The sequence below is a fragment of the Cryptomeria japonica genome, chromosome 3 (genome assembly GCF_030272615.1).
Source record: "Cryptomeria japonica chromosome 3, Sugi_1.0, whole genome shotgun sequence".
In the NCBI taxonomy this organism is placed as follows: Eukaryota; Viridiplantae; Streptophyta; class Pinopsida; order Cupressales; family Cupressaceae; genus Cryptomeria; species Cryptomeria japonica.
The window spans coordinates 264,826,673-264,846,070 of NC_081407.1; the positions used below are offsets into that span (position 1 = coordinate 264,826,673).

A 19,398-nucleotide genomic window follows, 5' to 3' on the forward strand; every position below is an offset into this window, starting at 1 on the left:
TCGATGTTTGCAACTATCCCTCAACAACTATGATGGAGCGGGTGGGTGGGAAGAGTGATTGTTGATTTGCCCCAATGAACTCTCTGCCGAATCCTTCAAATAGAATAGAAGTATAGTTCCCGGTTGGATTCGTAGAGTTCTTTACTTACCTAATCGTTCCTTAAGTTCTCAACTATAGTCACTGAGATCTCTCCGACGTTTAGTTTAGTTCTCCAGAAGGCCTACTATTCTATGGGGATCGAGATTGTAGCAGGTATAGATTGACAAGTGGCAGGTTTGGTGGAGTTGTAGAGGGAGTCTATAGGTGTTGGTGAGAACACCATCCTTGTCAAGAGGGAGTGTTAGCTTTCTGGGTTACTCTGAAAGCATTTACACCATGTTTGGGGGTGCTTCATAAGATTTGGGGTACACGGTGTATGATTATCTCCTAGATGTTTCGTGATGGATTTTCACATTGGAGATGGATTACTCAGTGATTGCTTAATCTTAGTTGGATGCTTACATGGCATTCTTCTTTAGGTAATTGGAAATCTTTAGACAATTTGGTGACATTGTTCATGCGAGAAAGGAGGAGGTTTCTTGCTTGGAGAACGCTTTTCACTAGAGGAGGAGCATTTGGTATTCAGGAGGAGAGTGTTGAGCACTAGACAACATGGGGTAGCTTGGATGTTTGCATGGAGGCATGGAGCTGACTTGGGGACACCTAGGTTGACAGTGTTCATGTAGGGGGAGTGGACCCAGTGGAGCACATGGCTTAGGAGGAGCGTTCGAGTCCTTAGAGGCTTGGAGGAGGAGCATTGGACACATCTTGTGGAGTGCCATTGCATTGGAGACTTTCTTGTGTACGACATCACCTTGGAGCTTGACATGTGTACCCTTAGAGTGAAGCGCCCCACATGTGTGAGCCTGCTTGTAACTATATAGGTTGCTTGTAAGGTTTGAGGCTGACATATGTATTGTTGGCATGTAATATATATATATATATATATATATATATATAGAGAGAGAGAGAGAGAGAGAGAGAGAGAGAGAGAGAGAGAGAGAGAGAGAGAGAGAGAGAGAGAGAGAGAGAGAGAGAGAGAGTCTTTTGATTCTAATAATTAGACTATTTTCATTTAGACTTGTCTTCTTGCAATAAGGTGCTAGGGTTCGTGTGGAAACCCTAGGATACGTAATGAAATCTGGAGAGGATATCTTTGTTTTAAGCTTGCTCTTGAGAAATGCTTGGGCTTATTATTGTGAGATAGACATTGTAGATGATGATCTCTTTGTGTATTCTTATGTGTACCATCTCTCTTGTCTTGAAGTGCTAGGGTTTATTGGAGGATTCTTTTAGATTGAGAGGGCCCTAAGAAGGCCAAAAGATTAGGATTTGGTGTTAAACCATAGGGTTTTACTAGTTGAAGAAGAGAAGAGAAGACATCTTTCTAAGGAGTCTTGCTCATGTTGATGCTTATTTGTGGAGAATCTTTGGCAAAGCTAGGGTTTTCTTGGTTTTCCCTACCGTATTCTAGCAAGCGCCCCTTATAAGCCTACGGGCAATTCCCAACTACCAGCTGCCCCGACCGAGTCTATGGGCATTAGCCGGATTCTAGAGACATTATCTTAATCATTATAATATTCATAATGTATATGTGGGATTCCCTTGTCTTTTCCCAACATTCCATCCACACTATGAAGCACATGGGATATCATACAAGGTACATTGAGTCTATCCATCAAGCCCAATAGCTCATTAATGGCACCTGTCATTCAACCTCCCAAACCTACTCAAGGTTACCACTACTTGAATGAACCTTTTTGCTACTTGCCCTCCTCATATGTCACACCTCCCCTCCATAATGGGACAGTGGATTGGCTATAGCTTTAAAGGAATCTTCTATTAATGATAATAATATATAAATATATATTAACAATAATATGTTAATTACATTCATTTCTACATGGATGACAAAATAACAAATCAATAATGTCATGGTCTATGCATTACACATCAAACCTGAACACTTATATAATGCACATGGATTGTATGTTGAATATTATTCATTTATTTAGATTTATACTTGATGGATCTCTCTTGATGATCCTTTGTTACTTTTATGTACAAATTTGATATAACTCTTTCTTCCCCTTTATATCTTTCAATGTGAAGGAGAGGTCACACCTCTTCATCACATGTCTTTTGACAAGTGTCACGACCTTTCACAATTAGCCCCCTTTGAAAGAGTACAACCCTTCATAATTTCTACCCTTTTTAAAGAGTCACTTCTTATTTACTTCTCATTCCTTTCTTCTTCCCTTAATCCTTGTTTGATTAATTGATGGGGAGATTCTCACAAAAGAGTTACACCTTGCTCAATAGGTAGGTAAAGGATGTTTTAGTGGGCTTCCATCACTCTTCACTTGTCCATTAACAAGTCCAAAAATTAAACTCCCTTGGAGTGCTCCCTATCATTTTGTTTTCTATAGTTGCTCTCAAGCATGGCTGAGATTCACTAGAGTAAATCCAACCATTAGATTATCCAAACCTCCAACACACACTTGCAGGGGTCTCAGGGGGTGTATAGTAAGTGTTTCGACTCCATTCAAGTGGTTCTTCAATTGGTTTCTCTCCATTTTCCCATCGCTTCCTCTTCTTCCTATTTTCTAGGCCTAGTAGCCCTAGAGCCCCTATTAGCCCCACCTTACCGGTTTTTGTGCAATTACTCTGAAAACCTTCAAAGGACCCCCCAAAAGCTTTGGTGATCCGAGTACCCTTTTGGACAAACTTTTGGATTCACTAGGGTAGGCTATCTGGTCTGTCCGTACCGGTATGGATCCCAAAAATGGCACTTTTGAGGGTTTTAGAGTTAACAGTCTTCTCCAATGGGGTTTATTGGTTTCTACACCCTATCACACCTCCATCACTTCACTGAGACTCTGCTATGCATCATACTTCCATGCCAAACACTTGGCACATTCACATTTGTTCATCCCTGCAAGTAAAGACAAAATTGATAGTCATATTCCTGGCCGGGCTATGGCAGAGCTCGCCTAGGATATGATAGCAAGTGGCTTCCAAACAACTTCCAAGACATTCCAAAGAATATTTACACTATACAAAGGTTCCATGACTTGAATTCCAAGGGCCATTGAACAAACACAATGGGATTTCAAGTTGGAAACATGTCTAGGGTCTTAAACACTTGCTCAAACTGAGAGCAGTGCAGTAAACGACAAATTGTAAACACACACCAAACCTGCACTAAGAAAAGATACAAACACTTCTTGAGCAACACAATATCATCCACTAAACCACCATGAAAGAACAATAACAAGATCAATCCATTTGGTACAGACTGCAGCTACCAAAATGACAAAATATAAGGCAAAAATCTGGAAATTGTCTTCAAAGTTTATTCAAACTTGCTCTTGGATCTTCCAACCCATGTACAATCATTGAAAAAGCATTTTATATGCTTCTTTAGTCATAACCAACTCATTGGTTTCCTAACCACCGATTTGCTCAATTTTGCAAAGTTGCTCAAAAAGTTGCAAAAAGTTGTCAAGCAACAATGACAACTTTTGCTCCATTTTGCATTTTTGCAACTTAGGCATTTCTCTACATTCCAAACCTCTTATGATGGTTCCTTAACATCAAAAAAACATGAGCAAATGCCTAATAAGGCCTTACAATGAGTTTTAGCCTATTTTGCAAAATAATGCCATTTTAGGCTTACAAGAGCACATTGGCCAAAACTGAGAAAACAAACACATCTTGGTGACAATCACCCTTCAAACGACTTCCAACCACACTTGTGGACCTATCAACAGTCCATTATTCAAACATTGATCCTAAATATTCACTCCAAAATTTGGAAATGCATCAACAAAACTAGTCAAAAACTAGGTGCTCCTGCACCATTAACATGCTCCATCCTTTCTTCCTTTCTTCATATCCCCCTTCAAATGAAGTTCTTTTTTCCCTTTTATATCTCATGTTTGAGGGAGTCACAACTTTTCATTTCAAGTGTTTTCATTAAACTTAACTAAATTTTAATCATTTTAATTTTATTTTTTATATCTTAGTTTTAATTTTATTTGTATTAAATCCTATTTCAAAATGGGGACACTACACCATTATGTAGTTGCTTGATTTTTCCAATTTAAAACACAAAATCAAGGCAAAAAGTCAAATTGACTAGAATTTATGTGTAGCAGTAAATATGTTCCACTTATTAGAAAGCTTTTGAAAAAAAATTGTGTAAGAGTTTGTATATCAATATTTCAGATCACATTATATTTTTGTTGGTTGATATATGCAACTGATTAACCCCCTTTTTGGAGAGTCCTCGTAGTTTTCAATACAATCTCATAAATTCCTATTGACAAAAAAAATAATACCAATTAATCAAAAATTTCCAGCTCTATATTTTTGTGGTTGATTTGTCCAACTGATTAGCCCCCTTTTTGGGGAGCGTTTATAGTTATCATTGCAATCTCATTAACTTCTACCAATGAAAAAAGTTAATGCCAATTAATCCGAATTTCCCAGCTGTAGGAGATCTTCAGAGCAAAACTTAAAATTTTAAATCCTTTGCATAATATAAAATTTATAAATGCTAGAGACAATTGTTTAGGTATCAACCTGGCTAGTAAACCTTTTTCACTCAAACCTTACCTACATATTGTTTAATTATTCCCATATACGGTGAGATGCCAGGTCAAGCTCCTCCAGTAGAAGACATTCATACACATAGGGCTCTAACACTCTAAACCACAGCTGGCGAGGATGTTGATTGAATTTGATGTCTAGTTTGGAATTGAAAGCACAAATCTATAAATCCAAGCCTTGATCAAGTGGCGAGAGTGGATTGAGACCCAATTGAGGTATAGGGATGAGCGGCCATATGAAAAAGGAAATGGGCCTTTCCAATTTATTTCTGCATACCTTGATTTGATGTTATGCAGCTCACATACGCCACTACTTTGTGAAAGGATTGTAGTGTGCATCCATCAAAAGGTATCCAACGTGAACTTATGTTACCTCATCCAATTCTTACAGATTTTGATATATGATCAATTATCACAAATTCTAGATCTCTCATTAGCAAGCAACAATTAAAAAAGGATATTATTTACTAACTATTACAGTAAGCAAGACTATGCATAATAAAGGAAGAAATGGAAGATGAGATCATGATACAGCTCCAAGAGCAGAAATTAAAAGATTCAACATTTATAAACTTAAAAATGCAGATATAAAGCTAATAGCCAGAATCGTGATACGTTTTATCAAAAATTGGGATAGTTAATTCTGAGCTTTATCAACTAGATACTTGTGCTAACAATTTAGATGCATCCCTAATTTCAATTGTAAATCAATAAAATATAAACTTCAAATCTAGCAAATCCAAACACTCAGTAAAAGCTCCGATGAGCTCCATAAGGTCATCATCAATTAAATAAGAAGGAGCATTCACAAGGGCAACATGTTCACGCATCAAGTCTCATACAGCCAATTTATAAAAGTAATTAAATACATGGATCTTTCTACTTGTATAATATAAAATCCATACAGTAGCATAAATGCCTGCAAAATTCCCACTTCATCCAAGGACAACATCTACAGAAGTTGCTCAGTCGGTTAAAAAAGTAGCATGTAACCATTCCAAAATTATAAATTACTGACTGGGCTTGAGTAAAGGAGATTTATGAACACAAGTTCTTTGTATAGTATGAAAAGCACAATAACACTGCAATCGCCAAAGCAAAAGCCTATCCCTATTTATCCTGCAATGGCATTCCACAAGTTCGCTCAATCCTGCGTGTATCAACCAATACACCAATAAAATAGTGTCAAAAATCAAAAGCACATTTACTAATAACCAAGTGAACCTTCAGTACTTAACATAAAACACGCTATCATAGGATGTCTTTAAAACAAGTTCTAAACTCCAATAAATTTTTTAAAATTCCGCATTGATATTTTCATTACTACTTGTATGTATTAAAGTAATATTTATAGAAGCTCCTTTGTTAAACGATTCAATGCCGCCACTAATATGTGTACTATTTCTTAAAACAGTCCAAGAAGTCATTTTACGTATCAATTCAACCTGTTTCTGATGATCAAGAATCATTTCATCTCTCTAATCACTTTTAAGGCCTGTGATCAGTCCCCAAGCCATACAGGAGACTAGACATTGATGAAGTTATAGAAATAAATGACACGGAGTATCCATTATTAAAACAGGGCCAGCTCAGATATTAATATCAATGTAAGAGGATGCATCAAACACAACGAATAAAAGAGTATTTTAAAAACTAGTGAATGATTAGTTTCCACTTCTTAAGTTTGCTTAAATTGCAGGCATTTGGTGCTAGAATAGTTAGGTTATTGTTGCTTAACGTTCAATCTGCCCAGAGAAGAATGTAACATTTGACGATGCAGTTTGGAAAGCAGAGGCCAAAAACAAGCTCCTGGATCCCCAAGCTCTTAGAATAAGTACATAAACAAGCTATTAAAAACAGGAATTGCAACGAGTATTAAGGGAGAACATAGAATCTCTATTTCAAAAACAATTAGCTGAAAAATGATTGTATGCAAAACACAATGTGGAAGATGTAACTAGGAATTTGGGAATAAGCATCAAAAGCATATAAATTAGGCAACCACAAACCTAACAAGCTTATGAAATCAAATCCTAATACACTCAATAAAGGAAATGAAGATGAAATTCAAATGGAAACACAAACTAAAGTGCTGGAATCTCCTTCATAGCTCCTCCATTGGCATTCTTTCTCCTTCAAATTAAGTGGGTGTCACCTACAAATGCAAGTAAAAATGAGAGCAAGTTGGAGTGCAAAGAGTGATTTGAAAGCGACACCATACGGGTACTCGAATTGTGGTTATGATTTGATTGGAAAGGCAGCTCAATATATAGGACCAGAATCTCCAAAATTGATGAGCAATTGAAAAGGACAACAAATTCGAAAATTGGCACAATTAGACATGATTGAATGACAAATTTGATGACAAATTGCTATGTCAAAATAATGACAAATTGAGAGCAAATTGTGCTCATCAATTATGACATGATTGAGAGGAAAAATAGCCACTTGATTATGATAAATTATCCTCAAAATTTGCTCATGAAATAATGACAAATTGAGCATAAAAATGGCTTTCAAAATATGACAAATTGGTCAAGAATGACAAAAAGATTGATTTGATAAGCGACAATTGACGAGGATCAATGGCTAATCAACACAAAGTTGACAAGAATTGATGATTGATTGAGACCGATGACGAATTGATCAAAGTTTGACAAAAGGTTGATTTGATGCAGGTTGAATGACAAAAGACCGATGAAGAATTGATCGAAATTCACAAGGAGACTGATAACTGACAATTGAACGAGATCCAAATTGATTGATAAATGGTCAAGGATGATTGATAATTGATTGAAAATGATAAAGATCTAAGACAAAACCCTAATTTGACAGCAATTAGGATTGACGATGCCCAATTGACATGATAAGTTGATTACGACCACTGATTGCAATTCGAAAATAAAATTGACAAGACCCAATTGAAATGCGAGTAAATCAGAATCAAATAGGAAATAATGCAGAAGAATGACAAGATGTCGACAAATGATAAAGATTGAATGTACAACATAGAAAAATGTTAATAAAATGCGAAACCCTAAAATAAGGTCACGCGGACATGTTAAAGTACGACACCACAAGCATTGACCATTTTTAGACGCCTACGAAAGATAATGGTAAATTCCTCAAAAAGGCCCCTTATTTACTCCCATTAACATCTGAAGCCTGATTGCAAGTATACAACAGTAAGAATATGTAATGACAGAAACATGGACATACATTTAAACAGAGTTTTAAAGAACAAATAGTGTTCACAAAGGGATACATCTCAGATTTGCGGGCAGTCATTAAATATTCTGAGTATTGATGTTGGAAAACTGAAAAATAAAAAAAGCTAGACCAAAATCCATAGTATTAGTTATGCAATTTCATACAAACATATTCTTGAAATAAAATGCATGAGAATAAAACAAATATCGACATTAGGGAAGGAAAAGAAGATGATAGAAACAAGATATCTGATTGAATTTACCTCGTCATCATCCTCATCGCCTTCCTCTTTGTTCTTCTTCTTTAGGCGGGTAGATCCACCTTCCCTGTTGAATGGCATTTGCATAGGTCCAAATGGAGTGTCCACTTCCAAGTTCCCCTTCATAGCATATCCAGTACCCTTTCCTCTAATCATATCCCAAAGTGCAGATCCAAAATCCTTAGGCCTAAAGGAGATTGGCACTTCAATATAACTGATCCCATTCTTCTCAATCTTAGAAGATTTTGTCATCTTGGCATTTCCAATGTTCACATCCGAAAGCCAAATATCATACTCCAATGCATTCAGTGCAAGATCGAAATCATTTTTATTCTCCAATTTCATATGCAGTGTTGCAGAAGTTTCTTCGAAGGAAAATTTATCAAACTCCACTTTGTCTAGATCAACATCAGGCTTATAAGGCACAGGAATCTCTCCCTCCTTTTCCAGAGGCAAGGTTATCTTCCCAAAGACAGGCACATCTGCAATAAGCGCAATTTTAATTTTGTAGGGAATAATGCTTCCAGGCTTAATATCATGAAACGTGTCCTTGATGTCATCATAAATCAATGTTATAGGGATCTTTATTGTTTCAGACCCATGGACACTGATTGTGCCTGCATCTGGGATTAATCCAGATATAAGTTTCCTGCCATCACTCTCCACCAGATAATCAATATCTACCAGAGGGATAGGAATAGGGTTGGGATTGGTTATAAGAACATCGACAACAAGTTCAGCCTTTTTCAGATTAATGCTTGGAATATGAATTCCTGAGATGTCGGCTGTGGGCTTTCCAAATCCTATGGCGTGCTCAATCTTCTCACCTATGTCATGGATAAAGTCCTTCACCTTGTCAATAAATCCCCCTTTCTCTTCTTCCTTGTCTTCGTCTTTTTCCTCTTTTTCCTTCTTTTCTTTGTTAAATAAGCCTCTCTCTCTCACCGATGTCTCCACTTCTTCCTTGTTTTCAATCACGGGGGACTCTTCAGGTGATGCCATTACTCTGAGCAATAGATAAGTTTTAAAAACTGATTTGAAACCAGCAACTCAATAAAGTTGATTTCTCCTGTAAACAAGAAAAAATTGTCATTATTTAGTAAATGGTTTTAAAAAATGAGCAACTTTATTTATTTACCAGCCATTCAATACAGTTGATTACTCCTGTAAGCAAGAAAAAATTATAATCAATTATTGAATGAATTTCAAATTTTAGTTAATTCTATTTCTTTCCCTAAAATTTATTATTGTGATTTAGAATCAAATATAAGTTTGTGGGATACCATATTTTAAACAGGATGACTTGATTTCCTTTTAATGTCCATTCAATTCCCATAACAGTGAATTTTTAATTAAACCTTTAAAGAAAGAATGAAAAATTGCATTGAGCTTCTCCAGAGATCATTCGTATGAATCCAAAGCTACAGCACTTGCATGGATTTGAATACAAGCAGATATTGAATTTGTATGTCTATGCTTAATTACTGGATTTCCTACTGACCTCCACTCACCCATTTCCCAAAATAGCACATTTTTTAGATATTGCAAGAAAGAAAAAAAATTTGATATTTCAGCTTCTCTAGATACCAATTCCTAGTACAGAATTTGGTGCATGTGGACATGGTTGGTACTTTGCCAGTGTCACTTTTGAAATGGAGGGAACAAAGGTTGTCACCTCTGGACAAGAGGTCTTTTGATTCAGGAGCGATAATAAAACAGGGTATGTTGTTAATGAGGAAACAAACATTTATGATTCATTGGTTAGGCCTGGTGGCCATATTCAAACCTCTGTTTTGGCTTCAAAATGCCATGGTTTGGTGAGTTTCTTGTTTTGTTGGCGCCTAGTTGGCCTTTGGTGTCTTTTGGATGGCTCTACAGTTGTTTGTTTGTTTATATCCTTAGGGCTATTAGTACCTTTTTGGTGATCATCTGTTTTTAGTTAGGCTTTCATTGGTATATCTTTAATGTTCTGTGTTAAAGGTTTTTGGGGTAGAGTAACCGACTACACCTCTGGCCTTCCCCAGGCGCACAAATCTGATATGGATACAGATAGGATATGGCATGGACACACATTGAATACTATACCCACACGTGCCCAAAAAACCTTGATTTTCCAACTATGCCAAATACTATGTGATTTGATTTTTTTAAAATTTGATGTAAATCTTCCTAAACTTAACTTAAAAAAACTTCAATCATGCAAATTTTTTAATTTATTTTTGGTACAAATGAAACCTACATCTAATGAGGATCTTCCAATTTTGCATATTGTAAATTGTTAAATCAACTTCAAATTATTTATGTAGCAATTATGTGTCTGTATTGCTTTTGAAGTAATGAAAATCTCCTCTAATAACTTGGAAAATTGTGTTAAATATATGTGTATATATTTTTTATGAATGGCATATCCATATTGGAGGTCTTAAAAAATGACCGTATCCATATCAGTGTCCATGCAACTTTGTTTTGGGGCCCTTTCAAAACCATCCTTTTAGTTTTTACACCTATTATAAAACAGTCCATGGCTACCCATTCCCAAAAGCTGTGACTGCTTAATTAAATTTTTTAACTAATATAATTTCGATCTTTACACTTTACCTGTATTCAGGTTTCACCGATACAGCTTCTTTCCCTGTATTCAAGTTTCACTGATACAGCTTCTTTCCCTGTATTCAAGTTTCACTGATACAGTTTCTTATTTCTCAATATTATGTAGATTTCAAATTTGAGCTAACTCTATTGGCTTTTTCTAAGTGTAAGCTAATTTCCTTCCAAGTTATCAGTACTCAATCACTGTTTTGGGAAGTTGGTAACCGAAGATCAAAGGATGTATAGCCATAATGGTTACAAAAGATATGTTTTGGCTATACATACATGTTTTGTAACCATTATGGCTATACATCCTTTGATCCTTGGTTACCAACTTCCCAAAACAGTGATTGAGTACTGATAACTTGGAATGAAATTATAAAGTTCTACTATTAGCATGTTTTGTAACCATTATGGCTATACATACTTTGATCCTCGGTTATCAATTTCTCAAAACAGTGATTGAGTACTAATAACTTGGAAGGAAATTATAAAGTTCTAATTTTGTATAAAGATCAGTTCTCACTGAATCACAGCTACTCACTTCGCAAACATAAACACTTATTTGATTTTGCAACAAAGAACTATAATCTGAACTTCTATCACTTCTCACAGTAGTGAATATTCAATTGTATAATGCAAGGAATAACTATAATCCGATCACTGATAAAAGATCATCTTTAACTTTTTACAACTATCCACTTCCCTAAATAGTTAATGATTAACCAGATCTTGCATTAAAGTACTATAATCCAATCTTTGAGCTTCTTCAAAGATTTAATGATCTGCAACTACACATATCCCGAAAAGTTAGAATTTATTTATATCTTGCGAGGAAGAACTATAACCAATCTTTGAGTACAGATCAATTCCGAAAGCAGTACAACAAGCAACGCTTACTTATATCTTGCAAGGAAGTACTATAATCCAATCTTTGAGTTTCTTCAAAGTTAATGTTATTGACTCACAACAATTCAGTTCCACTTACCTGTATGTTGCAAGGATGTACTATGATTTCAATCTTTATCTTTCCAGAAATCAATATTTACTGAATCAGGCCTACTCACTTCCCAAGACAGTTAATGTTTAATTAGATGCTACCAGGAATTAATCTAATCCAATCTTTCAGCTTCTACAGTGATCGCCTAATAGCAACTATTGATTACTCAGCTACCCACTTTCCAAATCAGTAAGATTTGTAATCAAATCTAGCGAGGAAGCACTAAATTCAATATTATGTACCTCAGTGTCATGAGTTATAAACAATTGCCATGAACAGACACCGCCTATCAGTTGGTTCTCCAATATTCTAGTAACAGATATTCCCCAAATCCCCTATTTCTATTTTACTTTAGTTTTCAACATATTTCACAGAGCAGATCTGTTTGGTATATAGTATTTAATCTTTCAACTTTCCCAGAGATCAATCTCTACAAATTCACAGCTACCTATTTCACAAACCACACTAATTTTCAACCCAATAAAACACCCAACCCATAAAAACCACAAGAAGTCAGATTTTTAAAGCCCTTCCTTAACATCCCAACCTCAGATACTTACTTCCCAAAACAGTAACTTCCAGATCTTTCCAAAATGCACTAGTATTCAATCTTTGAACATTTCCAAACATCAGTCTCTATTGGCTCACAACTACCAACTTCCCAAACGACATTACTGATCAATTTCATAGAAACCCCATCTCAAATAATAAAAAATCGAGACATTTTTAATATACATTGCATCTAATTTACATCCAGAAACGTGATATCGACACAAGTGGGACCTGATTTATTCATAGATTGCCAATACAGATGACATAGAATTCATATATAAATTAATCTCAAACAAAATTTCAAACTCAAATCACAGTGAATATAATCAGAATGTACCAAATATACAGCAAATTGGCTAAAAAAAGAACACTATTTTTCAGACAAATAAAACACCCAACCCATATAATTAAAAAAGCCACATTGGTTTTTCAGCTTGCCGATCTATTACTCATCGAGTTGATCCCGGATTACCTTCCGAACCCCACTTACCCACTTGCAAAAATAGCCAAGTAAGTTTTAGATCTTTCCAAAACACATTAGTATTCAATCTATGAACTTCTCCAAAGATCAATCTCTACTGACTCCCAACTACCCACTTCCCAAACTGAACTCCTCATCAAATTCGGCAAAACACCATTCAGTAAAAGTTAGAACAGCCAGACATTTTTCTTATGAAATGCATCTCATATTATATCCACAAGCATGATGTCCACACATATAGGACCCAGCATATTCACAGATTTCCAATTAAAAACATATGGAATTTAAATCTAAGATAATCTTGAACACAAATTTGAACCCAGGCCACAGTTAAAATAATCGAAGTGTACTATACCTACAGCAAATCTGATCCAAGTTTTATTTTGAGCCCAAGCTTAACAATCGAAAAATCTTTCACAAATCTAGCAGAATTTCAGATTTCAAACAGGAAATATATATGTAGAGAAGCTTCGCTTGGCATTGGATTGGGTTGTAATTAAGGCAATCGTAAGAAACGTTCCGCCAGTTGACAGGAAAGCAGTTTCTGTTACGCGCATGTACGTTATTGAAAAGCAATCGACAACTGACCTCGCAGAGTACGAGTAAAATCCAAAACCGTGTACACGCGTTAGCAATTTATTGGAGAGATGCAGATTAAATGTTAAATATTTTTTATTACACATCTTGTGTCGTGCTCAAAGTCTGGTTTGTGGTTTGTGGTTTGTGCGGAGACAGAGAACATCTTTTTATTTTATTTTATTGTGTTATTAGTTCAAATGTTCAACCATTAATATTGTATAAATAGATATATATCCAAAATTGAATTTATTAGGTACATTACTTGAAGGTGTTATTAATTCAAATATTTATAGCTCAACGGTTAAATATTACATAAATTGAAAATTGATTTTATAAGTCATATTATATAAAGATGTTATTAATTCAAATGTTTATAGTTCTAATTATATATATGATAGTGACATTTAAAAAAAATGTTATTAGTGTGTCCAAGGGGTTTTGTTCTATTGGTTAAAGCATTGATTTCTTATTATGGAGATCAAAGTTTAAATCCCAAAGGGACATCTAATATGGAATTCAAAGTTGTGACTCTTAGTCTTTCACAGTTGGCTTCTAGTTGGTCTCTAATAAGTGGATTCTAATTTGTGACTCTTAGTCTTGGTCTTCCATAGGTTGATTCTAGTGTGGTTGCTCAAAATGAGCTAATGGTGGTTTCTAATAAGTGGATTCTAATTTGTGACTCTTGGTCTTGGTCTTCCAAAGTTTGATTCTAGTGTGGTTGCTCGAAATGAGCTAGTATTAGTGTCATGCAATGGTTTCAAGCAGATGCTCGTATGAGCAAAATATTTATAAACGATCTAGAATATATAAAAAAAATGTTATTAGTGTAAATATTTGTAATATAATAGTTATATTACATATAATTCAAATGATTAAATATTACACACACACACACACACACACACACACACACACACACACACACACACACACACACACACACACACACACATATATATGGAAAATTGAATTTACTAGTTAGAGTATGTAAAGATTTTATTAATTCAAGTTGTAGACGTCTAAAATTAATAAAATTAAATATTTAATTAATTTAGGCCTTTCTGCATAATTAATTATAATCATGTTTATCTTTTTTCTTCTTAAAATTAATTAATTTCATCACTATAGTCCGATAATTATTTTGTCTATAAATTAATTATTCCCCATGCTTCTAAAGTCATCTCAGTCATTAATTCTTCTGAATTCCTCTTAATTAATTAATAACTTAAGTCATGTGATTCCTACAAATCACTGCTTCTAATCTTCACTTAGCCTAATTAATTCTTCTATAATCATGTTTATCATTATCCCCCAATTTTATATTCCTCCACTCATTATCCCTCCTCATGTCACATCCTCCTAACTTTCCCACTTGCACTCTAATCACTCATTAAGCCACCTAATCAATCCTCTTAATCACTTGCACGCCTCTAATCACCTTGATTAGGGATGGGTCAACTCTTTGTCACAAATGGCTTTCCCATCTCATCCTCCAACCTTAAATGCTACCCACTTTGATCTTTTCAAAGAAATTCAAATTCTTTGAATCTCCGACAATTGAAACTGGCAATCAAATCGTCGAGTTGAGGCAGTTCACCAGAGCAAAGGAGGAGATGTTGCCTAAAAGATGAACCCCCGGAGGGTAGAGCAGATGATGGAGGATTTCAAGAATGAGATTCAGAACACATTGGCTGGTTTGTGGACGAATCCAGAATCTGAGGATGAATATGAAGAAGCTGGAGAAGAGCTTGAGGCGGAAGAGGATGAAGGACCGAAAGACAGAAGAGAAGAAATATTATTGAGAGTAGTGACACAAGCAAGTAAAATACATAAAGTGGAGATTCCAAACTTTTCCGGGACTTTGAATCCGGAGGATTTGATTGATTGGATTGGAGAATTGGAGGACTACTTTGAGTTTGAGGATTTTAAGGACCCGCAGAGGGTTAGGTTTGGACAAACTAAATTGAAAGACCATGTTGTCTTATGGTGGAAAGATTTGCAAAGAGACAAAGTGGAGAATGGTGAAATGAAGATCACCCGGTGGAGACAAATGGTAGTGGGATTGAAGGCTAAGTTCATTCCGGGAGACTATGAGTTGGAGTTGTTCAAGAAGTTGCAGAACTTGAAGTAGAGAAACATGACTGTGAAAGAGTATATCAAGGAGTTCTACAAAGTAATGATCAAATATGGACACAGAGAGATGGATAGAGAAAAGGTGGCAAGGTACATAAATGGACTTGCATTTAACATTCAAGATGAAATGAGTATGTTGAATATTTCCACAGCTGAGGAAGCTTACCAATATGCTTTGAAGGCCGGGGAGAAGGTGAGAAGAAGACAATAGAATAACCCTAGAGGGAAGGAGAGATTCAGGGGGCAAATGAGTACAGAGAAGCAGAGTTTTGAAGAAGAATCAAAACCTAAGTGGAATAAAGAACCAGATCAAAAAACATAGAGGAAAGGGAGTGGCAGAAGCAATAGAGAATTTCCAGGAAGATGTTTCAAGTCTGGAGAAATCGGACATAGATTTTATGAATGTAAGCAGGGAATGGCAAGAAGTTGTGTGGCAAATGAGGATCAAGAAGCTGAGGTTACTGGAATTGAATGTGCGTCGGAGCAAGGAGAATCTCTTATGTTCAGAAGAGTCATGACAGAGTAGAGAAGTGAAGATACCAAACCTACTCAGAGAAGGAGTCTTTTATAGACTGTGTGCAAATGAGGTGGTAAGTGTTGCAAGGTTATTGTGGATAGTGGAAGTACTGATAATTTGGTATATGAGGAGATGGTAGTGAAGCTTGGATTGAAGAGGCTTAAGCACCCTTGTCCTTACAAGGTAAGTTGGTTACAAGATGATCAAAAGTTAGAAGTAAAAGAGAAGTGTTTCGTGAGTTTTAATAGTGGACCTTTTAGGGATGAGGTCTTGTGTGATGTTTTATCTATGAGTTCTTGTCATGTCTTGTTGGCAAGACCTTGGTAGTTTGATAGAGAATCTATCTATGACTGTAGAAGAAACCTTATCACTATTGAGAAGGATGGGCAAAGGTTCACATTGGCTTCTTTGAAGGAGAAAGAGAAAGGAGTGAGGAATCTGAGTCTTGAAAAGAGTTGAAATAAGGAGAAACCGATTGTTGAGGTTATACCGAAGGGTGACATAGAATTGCAGAAGGGTTCGATAGATAAGTCTGATAGTAAGAAAAAACTAGATGGCGATAAGGTTATGGTGGCAGACCAGATGAAGTCTTGTGGCGGAAATAAATCAGAGTTACAGAAGAAAGGGAGCATCAGTTAGAGATAGTGTGTAGGTCTGAAGTAGGGTAAAAGAAATAAAGAGAGTTAGGAGTTAGAGAACCTAGTTGAGGTTCTGGAGGAGCTAAGAAAGAGGTTTGCAGATAAAGAAGATGTTTGGATCATAAATGAGCATGGAGTCTATATCTTGAGTCCTTTTCAATGTTCATGAGTTGCCTCTCATGGAACATCTCTTTCTACTTGGGGTGTCTGATGCAGGAGCATCCCCAGTCAATGAGCAATCTTGCATCAACCAAAAATATTTCCTTTCAGTTTTGTTCTATTCTAGCTCAATATTTTAGTTTCTATGTTCTTCTGGTAGCTGGTTGCTTTTCGTTGCAGATCAGATTTTCAGTTTCCAAGCATGTTCTTGTGCTTAATTCCAGATTCTCGATCCATTCGGATTCCTTTCCAGTGAGACATTGCTTCTGGTTTGACTGTTTTGGTTCCCAAAGCAGTTTTTGAGCTTAACGACTAATTGTTGATTTCTTCTCGTGCATAGCGATCTCTTGGCGTGTGGATCTATTTGGGGTCTTGCTCGATGATCCTGAGTCCTTGGCTAACCTTCCTATTGATCCGCGTTCCTTGGTTGTTCTTTTTCAAAGGAATTTCCTTTCATTCTTGGGATCGACCTATTTACACGTTTCATTTTCCTGTCTTGGTAAATATAATCTTTTGTGGCTGACCTGGATATGTTCCGAAGGGTATAAATGTTGTTATATGAGATCCTTAGGAGGTAGTTAGAGGTTTATGAGTTCCTAGTTACAGGATTGATAATTCAGAGGTCTCACAGAGATTAGGATGGATTGTATTATGGCTTGTTAGCCTGCATGTAACCGATTGATTACTGGATGATCTATGATGGATATATGATGGTCCAGAAATATGATTCTATTATTTTTCAATGTGTTGTTGTTGCTTCCGTTGTGTTACTCTTGCTGCATGATCTGGTCTATTCTCTTTGAGGGCCTACCCGATTATGGCTGCACTAGAATTTTTAATTTATTTTCTCATTTAGCCTTCCCACACATCTCTTATTTTGAAAATTTTAAATCCTTCTCCCTTACCCCAAGGAATTTTATATTCCTTTTCTCTTCCCCATGTAACTTGTCAGGTGTGGAGACAAGAAATGCCTTTATGACATAGCTCTTGGTTCCCACACCTTGTCATCTCAATCCTCTCCCACTCTTTCTTTCAATCTTAACTCTTCATTCCAAATCAATCTTGGCCCTTCATTTGGACCTCCTCCAATCTATAAATTGGAGTCTCTTCTCCTCACAAATCATCCACTTCCATCATATTCTTATGTCGTCCATTTGATCCCATATCCACCTTTCATGCATTGTCTTGTTGTCCATTTGCAATCAAAATCCATCTATCACACCCTCATAATAGCAAATTCATATCCCACCTAAGTCGTATCTATCTATCACTCAATCATCCAATCCAATCTTGTTGTGTAGTGGAGAGCAATCCACAATCTTTCATCCAAGGAGAAAATCAAGTGGAGAAACAAGGGCGCCTCTACTTCATCAAGCTCAATTAGAGGAAGAAATGAGAAATGAAGGTATAATGGTTTGTTTGTGTATTTGAATGATTTTTTTTGTGTTTTGTTTGATTATACACTAGCCATTAGGCCCAATTTTTTTCCCTCTTCATTCTGGCACGTCTAGTGGGACCCACGTCCCTTTCTACTAATCATTTTTGTGGGTTTTTAGCAATTTTCTCAAAGGTTTAGCAAATCAGCATTTGAGACTGCACTTCGATGTCTCTATATCTTTGTTTTGACAATTCTGCATCCTAAAATTGGCATCTTCGTCCAAATATATTTTTCTCACCTAATATTTTGTGCAAAAACTACAGATCAACATCTTTGCCTACAGATCAACGTTTCCGCATCTCTGTTTTGGCATCTCCGCAACTCCAAATCAGTGTCTCCATTAATTTTTTTTTCCCACCTAACTATTTTTTTTATTTTTTCATGAAAAATTGTGAATCGGTGTCTGTGTAGGTCTGAATTAGCATCTGCGTAGATGTTTGGCATCTACGCTTAGTAAAAAAATAGTTTTATAGTAAAACGGCATAACATTTTGCTTGGGTGTCAGATTTTTGAAATTCAAAATGCATTGGAAAGAGGATTCAAATATCTAAAATGGGTTGTCAATAGATTTTGTATATCATCCTTCAAAAATTAGTTTAACATGTTCAAATTGAACCCTTCTTTTTTAACTTTAAATGCACACAACTTTAGCATATAAAATCGTTTTTCATTAAACTTATCTTTGAAATTTCTTAGAAAACCATAATGAATCCAATTTTGTGATTAGAAAATCATAAGGAAACCTCATATTTATATATTTGGGTTGAGCATCTTGCCTTTGTAGCCTTTTTGTTGGTCCAAGATAAAAACTCAAACTACTAATCATCTTTTGCAAGACGTTTGTCGAAGGCTTTTGGTTTTCCACTAAAGTAGATTTATTTCATGCATTAGATTAGAAAACATTTTATATGTGGGACTAAAAAGAACTATTATCTATCATGTTTTGTGCATTTTCACTTGTGTAGGGTGGACCCATTTTATATGTAGTTGAGGGCTATTCTTGATTGGGGATTTCATCACCCCACAAGGGTATCTCAATTTGGGACACATTGGGGATATCGACTCTCCTGACACGATCTCAAGCAATGTATTTTCGAGCCGCTATATAAAAACCTGGTCAATCGACTAGAGTGTTGAGTGAGTTCAACGTATGTGGAGGTCTTCTCTACACTGATAAGCTCAGTTAGAGT

At 35.9% G+C, this 19,398-nt stretch overlaps 1 protein-coding gene across 1 annotated transcript; it reads right to left on the bottom strand.

The window, feature by feature from the left end:
- Positions 1 to 5,474: 5,474 nt before the first annotated feature.
- On the bottom strand, positions 5,475 to 13,306 carry LOC131066824 (uncharacterized). Its single transcript, XM_058001683.2, has 3 exons — positions 13,100 to 13,306; positions 8,126 to 9,191; positions 5,475 to 5,803 (listed from the first exon to the last, which is right to left on the bottom strand). Exons 2-3 carry the CDS (start codon positions 9,122 to 9,124, stop codon positions 5,798 to 5,800), a joined length of 1,005 nt encoding a protein of 334 aa, XP_057857666.1. The 5' UTR covers positions 9,125 to 9,191; positions 13,100 to 13,306; the 3' UTR covers positions 5,475 to 5,797.
- Between the last annotated feature and the right edge of the window lie 6,092 nt (positions 13,307 to 19,398).

Coding starts and splice junctions, on each gene's coding strand:
- LOC131066824 (XM_058001683.2), bottom strand. CDS start 9,124: ATGGCATCACCTGAAGAGTCCCCCGTGATTGAAAACAAGGAAGAAGTG.